At 38.2% G+C, this 9,359-nt stretch overlaps 1 protein-coding gene across 5 annotated transcripts; it reads left to right on the top strand.

Annotated features, from left to right (window-relative positions):
- The first annotated feature begins 3,503 nt into the window (after positions 1-3,503).
- LOC107794029 (uncharacterized) lies at positions 3,504-9,352 on the top strand. 5 transcript variants are annotated; one of them, XR_001649854.2, is made up of 9 exons: positions 3,504-3,881; positions 3,963-4,139; positions 4,221-4,370; positions 5,748-5,849; positions 5,936-6,006; positions 6,172-6,239; positions 6,875-6,965; positions 7,098-7,177; positions 8,947-9,352. XR_001649854.2 is itself a non-coding variant. In XM_016616482.2 (9 exons), the coding sequence occupies exons 1-9, from the start codon at positions 3,645-3,647 to the stop codon at positions 8,947-8,949; spliced, it is 1,047 nt and encodes a 348-aa protein (XP_016471968.2). In that variant the 5' UTR covers positions 3,504-3,644; the 3' UTR covers positions 8,950-9,352. The 5 variants fall into 5 exon arrangements, 4 of the variants coding, with proteins under 4 accessions (XP_016471968.2, XP_075110879.1, XP_016471969.2 ...); XM_016616482.2 differs by having other exon boundaries at positions 6,104-6,239; XM_075254778.1 differs by having other exon boundaries at positions 3,963-4,143; positions 4,294-4,370; positions 6,104-6,239.
- Positions 9,353-9,359: the final 7 nt, after the last annotated feature.

Genomic DNA, 9,359 nt, shown 5'->3' with positions numbered 1-9,359 from the left:
ACCCAAATACCACCTCCATCGTCACCTTCCCCATCGCCTACAACCACCGGCAATCACCATTGCTATTGTTTTCCTCGTCGACCCACCACCACTGCTTCAGCTGTTCTGTCCAAACACGACAACCAATCAGCCCATGTTATCGCTGTTCCTTCACTGCCGTCGTGCAGTCCGTTGAGGTCGTCTTTGGTTCGTCGAGGTCCGGTACGTCAAGGTTGTTGTCCGAGATTTCGTCGCAGGTCCAACGCATCGGACGTTAATCTCAAGTAGGTCATCTCTGTCCGTGTCCTTCATATTTGCTGTTAGTAATATGTATATGTGATGTTTTGAAATACCATCCTAGTTCATGCGGATAGTACGCGAATTGAGCGAGACATATACATATGATGTTTGCTAATTGCTATTTCTTGCTTATTAACTCCGTATGGCATTGAAATTTGGCCGTGAATGTCTTTCCCTTTGTTTCGTTATGTTAAGTAGTTGTTCGACATCTTGTTTCCTCATGCTCAGATTATTGTTATCCAAATATTTGTTGCGATAAGTGTTTGTACACATTCCGAAAGGTGTTAATTATTTAGTTTGTCTTAGTAATTGTTTATACATGTAGTAGTAATGTCAAAACCATAGTAGTAATTTTAATTCCACGGAAAAATACTCGTTTCATCAAATAAGTTCGATCTACAACCCATGACCTTGCAAAGTAGCAGAAATGTGGTTATTTTAGCCTTATCCCTTTTTTTTTAAATAAAAAAAAATAAATAAAAATGAGACGAGCCTCGCCAAATAAAAGGGACAAATTGCGGGGCCCTCACAAAATATATGTATTAAATACTTAAATTCCGGGACGGGCCGTTTAGCAAATTTTACGGCCCTACCCAAAATAATAATGCGCTAGTTGCTTTAGGCGCGCCTTTAATAATGTTATCTCCCTAAACTCGGGTGCACATTTATGTGACCCAAATCCAAATCTCAACGGAGTCGAAATATGTCTCTAGTCACGGGCACATTGATTGTGGCGTGGCCTGAGATGCATTTCCATGACGTTGTAAATTCCTTTTAATAATAAATGAGACGAGCCTCGACAAACAAAAAATGTAGAAGCTACGGGGCCTCTAAATGTATATATATTAAAATACTTAGAATTCGGGACAGACCGTTTAGCAAATTTTACGGCCTTCCCCAAAATAACAATACGTTAGTTGCTTTAGGCGCGTCTTAATAATTTATTCTCCTTAATTCGGGTGCACATTTATGTGACCCAAATTCAAATCTCAACCGAGTCGAGATATGTCAATAACCACGGGTGCATTGATGTAACGTGGTTCGAGATATATTTTCACGACGTTGCAATTCTCGTAAAAAATAATAATAAAAGCGGTCAAAAGTTAAAATTTGCACATAAGTTCATATTTGTATAAAATCAGATTAATCAAGCCGAATATAACAGTTGAGCGACCGTGCTAGAACCACGGAACTCGGGAATGCCTAACACCTTCTCCCGGGTTAACAGAATTCCTTATCCGGATTTCTGGTACGCAGACTGTAATATGGAGTCATTCTTTTCCTCGATTCGGGATTAAATTTGGTGACTTGGGACACCCTAAATCTCCCAAGTGGCGACTCTGAAATAAATAAACCAATCTCGTTTCGATCGTCCTTTAATTGGAAAAAACTCCCTTGTACCCCCGCGGGTGCGGAAAAAGGAGGTGTGATATTCTGCATCTGAAACTGTCCACCTACTTTGATTCAAAGCCACCTAGAAATCATGTCCATAGGTTTAAGGTTCTGAATTCTGAAAATCTCCTAATTTGCATATGTGTTTGAATGCATTTGTTGTTTAAGTGTAGGGGTCAATGTGAACCCTTAGTTGCTTTTATGTGAAGTCTTTATGTGTTTTGCTTGTCGCCTAGTTTTGCATTTTTTGAGCAGCCCATATAAGGTCTAGACCCATCCAAATAGAGGTCCTAAACCCCCTGGACTATAGGTGTGGGACGGGTAGTGCACACGTAGGGCACGACTTAGAATTGAATTAGAGCGCTTTTAGGTAAACAACTTTAACATAGTAATCGGGTAGCAGGAGATGATAATCTGTGCCTGTTGAATAATATGAGTAACACCCTACCCCAAGGGAGTTACGAAATATTATTTATGTTGCACGGGGTGATCCTTTAGGCTAAAAAATATAGGACCCCTCTCCCCCCTCCCTTTTTTTCTCTCTGGTAGAATTGAAATAGTTGTACCTCTCTATTTAATATCTTTGTAATAAAATTGGATTTTTTGTGCTCTCTTTGTTTATTTGATCACGTAGACTAATTCACATAATTTAAGTTCGGCCGGGACCCACAGTTCTGGACCTTGAGGAGTGCTTAACATCTTCTATTTGAGGTAACTTGAGCCCTTACCCGATCTTTGGTAACATTGACTAGTCAAACAGAGTTATCTGCAAATAGGTGCCCTAATGCACCTTAAAAATCGTTAGGTGGCGAATTTTCTCTTTTAATACTCTTTTTTAAAGAGTTGTCACATATCGAAACCCGTTTTCGCGAGAAAAAAGGCGTACGACACTAATCGTGCTTTGTATCTCTTCTCAACATCATGTTCTTCCTTGACTCTTTACACCCACTTGTTATGCAATGCCTTCTTTCCTTTTGGTAACTCTATAAGTATCCATGTTTTCTTCTTTTGAAAAGAATTCATTTCTTCTTTCATTGCTAGCTTCCACTTATCAGAGTCTATCACCTGCATTGCTTCACAAAATCTCGAGCATCAGTCAGAAGTAAATAGTGAAGAGAGAGAGTTAACCTATCTGGAGAATTCGTGACTCTTTTAGATCTCCTTAATGTAGGTTCAAGAGTAATTGATCCCGAATTTGATTCAAGTCCTGACTCTAGATTTGGTTCTGCATTTGATTTTATCTCCGGTTCTAGTTCTGGTTCCGATCCAGATTCAGCTTGTGGTTCTTCATCTTCAATTTCAGAATCAATTGTAATCCCTCTAGCCACTTCATTTTCTAAGATTTCTTCTAACTCAACTGTTTCAGATGTCTGTTTGCTGGTGCTAGTTGGTTCTACTTCAAGCCTGTTCTTGTACATCATATTTTTATTAAATGTGACATTACTTCAAACTTGTCTTTGTTCAATGAAATCACAAAGTTGAAGTACGATTTAATAAATAAATAAGAAAAGAGGAGAAAACAAAGTTCAAATATAATTTGAATATCTCTATGGGATGTAATATTTTGAACATGTTCTAGTATCAATATATAATAGGAGTATCCAGTTTCTAAAAAAAAAAGGTTCAAAGATAATTAGAGCTATAATTAATTTGGCCCGACTTGAAACAGAAAATTACTTGAGAGCACGTTAAGGTCGGTGTGTAAGTAAATTGGGTTTTATTGGGAAAAGCAAACCTAACAAATGCTCTTCTCCCTTCCAGTTTTCACTTTATTGCGGAGTCACACGCACACCCATTAAAAAATAAATTACTATACTCAGTCACCAGACTGAGTCCCAGCGACGTCGTTCTGTCAATGTTAATCTTTGTCCAAACCACGCTAGCAAAACAATCGACAGGAAACCAATAGGTCGTTGCAGAAACTGGTAACCTCTCAAAATTAGAGACCGCTCAATCCATTGGGTGAGAATACGATGCAGACTGAAGCCAGAGTAGGAGTGGTGGTGGATGGAGGAGGAAGCGCCGGCGGTGGAGGATGTGGCCGCGGAGCAGTGGTTGTGGACGGCGGAGCATCTCGTAAATTGATCACGCAGCAGCGCCGTCAGCAGTCTCAGATCGGGACTGTTCCTCAGCTTCTCGCCGGTGGAGTTGCCGGTGCCGTCAGCAAGACTTGCACTGCTCCCCTTGCTCGGCTTACTATTCTCTTTCAGGTTCAAATTTTTACTTTATGTTTTCCTAATATTTTAAACTGATTATTATAGTTCTAAGTGAAACTTAATTTGTGTTTATAGGTGCAAGGAATGCACGCGGATGCTGGTAGCTTAAAAAAAGCTAGTATATGGCTGGAGGCTTCACGTATTGTACGTGAAGAAGGGTATCGGGCATTTTGGAAGGGGAATTTGGTCACAATTGCTCACCGCCTTCCATATTCCTCTATTAGCTTTTATGCATTTGAACGCTACAAGAATGTTGGTACAAACGTTCTATGAAATTCTGTTTTATTAAAGTGCCAAGTCTATTTTTTTTTTAATTATTAAATGCAAATACAGGTGTTGCAGTTGATTTTGGGGGTTGAAAGCCAAGGAGAGAATATAACTGCAGACCTTTGTATACGACTTGTAGGTGGCGGTTTGTCTGGGATAACTGCTGCTTCTGTTACATACCCGTTGGATCTTGTTAGGACACGTCTTGCAGCTCAGGTGAGTGGAATTCAGCTGGAATTTTGATTTGGTTTTGGAAACATGTTTATTTGCTAATTAATGTATCATTCCCAAAATGCCGTGGAGACAAAGTTCAAAGGGGGAAAAAAAAGGGAACAAAAGACCTACTTTTAATCGGTGTATTAGGAAAAAAGTTTTTGTTCAGTAACTAAAACAGTTATGATCTTGATCACATGAACCAAGTTGTTCGGTGTTGAAAACAATAAAAAGCTCAGGCTAAGTTGTATTATTATTATTTCAATCTTCATGTAGTTTCCTTTTTCATTATGTCCTGATTTGCCTTCATCCAGGTGATTTGTCTAATTACTCATTGGAGTACTCAATATTGGAGAAATCACTTGTTGCATCCTTACCACTGAACAAAGCTCCTGGGGACAAATTACATTAATTAGATGGATTTGAATATTTGTTCAGTCTGATGATTTCGGCCTCATCTTCCATTAAGACCAGAATTATTAATCATTTCCTAGATGACTCGGGGTAGGGGAGGGGCTGGAGGTGTCCTGAATGGAATGTGGGTAGTTCGTCATTGAAGGTTAATAATCAATGTTATCAAAGGAGAAAAGCGCTAAGGTCTCTTGGGTTTTTAAGCACAAAACGCAGGTTTTAATGAAGAAAGGCACAAATGGAGAAAAAAATAGAAATATATATAATTCAGGAATAATAATTATACACAAATAAATTATATGAACAAAAATTCACAATAAAGTGGAATATTTATTGTTTAGTTTCGCTCTGTTTAGGATAACACCCATTAGCAATGATACATACGCTTTAGAGCCTTGGTGACTTCACTAAAGCGCCTGCGAAGCGCGGCGAAGCGCTCAGTCTGTTTTCCAACTAGTTTCGGGGCTTAGGGCACCCTAGGCGAGTCTATTTACGGATACTAGCTTCAGGAGGCTCTCTTCTTTAATTGTTGACTAGTAAATGAACGGTACATAATCTGGAAAAATGCTAAAGCTGTTTGCTTTTACATTGACACACACACACATTACTGTGTTCTGGCTTAGTTATTTTATAAACGGGTTGCTCTATCTTGTAAATGATGTCTTGTATTTTATTCATTTGGTTGAAAGCTCGGAACTATACGCTTTCAGTAATCAGTGCTATTATTCTTACTTTTGGTGAGATTCCAATGTTCCAATTACTAGATTAAGAAACAATAGTCTAGAGCGGCTGCTTGATGCCAGAGTTGTTGGAAAGTCAAAGCCCACAGATTCATTTATACTCTTAGTTAAGATAGTTTTGAAATTTCAGAAATGGTTATGGTTTCTCTTACATATTTCTGTAACAATTTGTTCCTTTTCTGAGACATTAGATCCTTTTTGGTAGGTTTACTCATTTTGAGTTTTGCAGAGAAATGTAATATATTACAGAGGCATTTGGCATGCATTACAAACCATCAGTAGGGAGGAAGGGATAGCCGGCCTTTATAAAGGAATGGGTGCTACTTTATTGGTATCTCGCTTTGTCCTTGGGATTCTATTCCTGCTGAATTGTGCTTTTCCTGTTTTATGCTGAATGAATATCTCAATTTCATGAAGGGGGTTGGCCCAAATTTGGCAATCAGCTTTTCAGTTTATGACACTGTGAGATCTTACTGGCAGTCTCATAGGTAATATTCGATGAGATTTTACTGTCTATTCTCTTTTCATCATTTTTGTTTTCCTCTTGATAACTATCGATGAAATGTGCTGTCATTCACTGGTCAGTTCTCAAGTTTGTCCCTCTACGCATTCATCTCAAGATAGCACTATATTAACACACCTCTTCATATCAGACCAGAAGACTCAACCGTCCTGGTCAGCCTTGCTTGTGGAAGTCTTTCAGGCGTTGCATCATCAACAGGTCAGTGATCTGATGTACATGAAAGGTGGTAGAAATTTTGAGCTTCCAATTTTGGTTTGATGTCCTATACAGGAAATAGCGATGGAGAAAAGTATTGTCTTACCTGTATTCCTTGAATTTTGGCTAATGCCCCCCAACTTGTTGAGTGTTGGCACCACTTTATTTAAGTGTGCTGTTGTCTCTGAATTTTCTGATCTCAACATCTTGTTACTACATGGAGACATATCTACATTGCCAAAACCTTCAACTTCCACATGCTTCCTATTCCATAAATGTGTTCGGGAGGAAAAAGAACCTTGTTATCCTCCTTTTGGCTATTTCTCCTGGCACCTTTGGTGCAGTTTTTTCTTTATGATACCCTGCTTTGATAAATGTGTTCTGTAGCTCTCGATATCAAAACAAACAGAATATCTAACTGTTATTCAATGATTGGAATACTCTTTACAAAATAGATGAACAAATAGAAAGGCTGATGTTGTGTTTAACAAGCTGTTTCTTAACCTCAAAGTTGGTGCGGCACTGACTGAGTTCTAGATATGCAGAGTTAGGCCTTCAACTATTATGATATTAAACAAATCTATGGTATTTGAAAGTAGGTGTTAATGCATGTAGTTATCTCATTGCTTTTGATGCAGAGAAGCAGGTTGAGGTGCTGGCTTCTCACTAAGTTTCTAACTGGACTGACCCTTAGAGCCCGAGCACCTTTATCTGGCATATTGGAATTTAGTAAGGAAGCTCACCCCAACCAAAAAAAAAATTGCTTACTTGTCTTTCTCGCACTAACTTTTTGTTTCTGACTAGAAATGTCAGTCATAATTTTTGTCTCATACTTTAATTGGATGATCTCCAAACATGCAGTTGGCTCCACTATGGTGGATATTTGCACGCGAGCCATTTGTATTTGCAGTTATCAAAATGTGAGAGGCTTCCTCGTTGAGGTATGCTTCTCAATTAGGCTTGAAAGTGTTATGTTACAAAATTGATAGTAGGACCATCAAGAATTAGCTGTTTTATACTGGTCTTTGTATGTAAAATTTGAATAATTCCATCTGCTTCCTAGAAACCCTCAAAAATAAGATAGAGACAGCAGCAAAAGAAGATGCATGCACTGGGGAACTAAAGGAAATGGCAATCTCACCTACTAAAATCTACAGATTAACAAAAAGAAAGGAGAAAACTTATTGGAAGTCCACTAGAATAATGATTAATGGAAGAAGAAACATGCATGAAAAATGAAACTGACCCCTTTCAACTTTCGTAAGAGATTCTCCCTCTTGGCTGCATCTATTCGTTCATCTTTGCAACCTGCTCCTTCTTCATTGCTTGTCTGAAGTCCCTGTTATGCATCTTTTGATATGGGATAGAAGGCTTTGGCATTGCAAAGCATTTTTTTGTTAATGTCTTACAGACTGTATGCATCACCCAGAATTTATTTATGCAATTTCAGTTTCGCTAAAGAGTAGAAATTTGTATATCTTTCTGACATATATTTCAAATTGGGATATAAAAGAAGTTGGAGTAGCCCAGTTGGCTTTATGTATTCCGTACAACTAGCACCAGTGTTTTAAAAGCAAAAAGTGTGATTGGCGAGAAGCAAGACGAAGCACAGCTTCACTGAAGAAAATGTAGAATAATATAGGATATTGACGGCTATCTTATTTTTTTCAACTCACTTTCTTCATATAACGTACATACACATCTAACATGCATTAAACATGTAATGACGACCACTGTCTTTAAAATTATCTTCTGATAATACCATTTAATTCATTCAATTTGATAAATTTCACTTGCCAATTTCTGTGCAGTTCATAGATTTCTAGTTATGACTAAAAATTCCTACTAATAAAGCATAAAATAAAAGTGTCATATCACAAGATGAAGTAGGAAAATAAGAGGATAGCTGTAGAAGAGATACCAGAATAGAAGAAAGGAATAGGAGAGAGCAAAGCAGGGAGGAGGATGAAGGACAAGAAGAAAAGAAAGCAGACTGACAGAAGCTGAGCAATTACAGGATGAGGGAGAAAGAGAAGAAACTAAATCATAAAATAGTGATGATGAATTTTGAATCATCAAGAAAGAAGATAGAGGAACCTTCCTGGAGCAAAGTGAAAGGCCATTTGGGACCTAGTTTTCTCTTCACCTTTTCTTCTAGTGTAGCAGCATACGTAGGTCTACTTCCTCTCCATCTTTTCTTTTTCTTCAGGTAGATATCTAGACTCCTTAATTCTGTATATGGGTTCTTTCTTAAGTACAACAGATCCAGATAGAAGCTCCCTCCGCATGCCTTTATTACTTATACCACTGTAACAAGCACTTCTTTCAAGTCACGTAGTTTGCCCTATGAGGCACCACACCTGCACCTCTCCATGCTTCCCTACTTGATGGTTAATACTAACAGGTGCATGTTTTGGCTTCTAATTTATTTAGATGTTCCGGTGGATGGGCAATCACCTTCATCATTCCCATTTTGATATTCTATATTGTCATAATTGGATCAGTTGCTTTTCAAGTCATCACCACAACCTTGTCAAAGTTTTTAGTTTTTTTTGACAAAAGTAGGATAATAAGTTGCATCTCTTTTGCATTATCTAAAGCTGGGCATTGAGAATCCCAGATGTGCTTCTGATGGGAAAAAGTTGATTACATGATGAAATGCTAATTATTTGCAATTCTTTCATCTTTATGTTTATGGATGCTTTTGCAGTAACATTTCCTTTGGATCTTGTGAGGCGACGAATGCAATTGGAAGGAGCAGGTGGTCGGGCTCGTATTTATAAGACTGGTTTGGTTGGTGCATTCAGTCGTATTATCCAGACAGAGGGTCTGCGTGGTTTATATAGAGGAATTTTGCCCGAATATTACAAGGTTGTGCCTAGTATCGGTATTGTCTTTATGACATACGAGAAAATGAAACAGATTCTCTCAGATATTGACTGATGTGTTGGCTTGAGATATCGGAGAATAAACTTACAGGTATAAGGCGCCTCAAGATCATATACCAGAGGTTTGTAATTCTTTCGAAGTTGTCGATGTAAACCCACACCATTCATGTATAGATGGTTAAAAGAAGGCACAATTGCAGTAGCTAAAGTACAATTCAATTTTATGAATTGATAT

The sequence above is a fragment of the Nicotiana tabacum genome, chromosome 6 (assembly GCF_000715075.1).
Source record: "Nicotiana tabacum cultivar K326 chromosome 6, ASM71507v2, whole genome shotgun sequence".
NCBI classification, from domain to species: domain Eukaryota; kingdom Viridiplantae; phylum Streptophyta; class Magnoliopsida; order Solanales; family Solanaceae; genus Nicotiana; species Nicotiana tabacum.
Note: the sequence above shows the minus strand (reverse complement) of the source record. Positions and strands in the feature narration are given on the sequence as shown.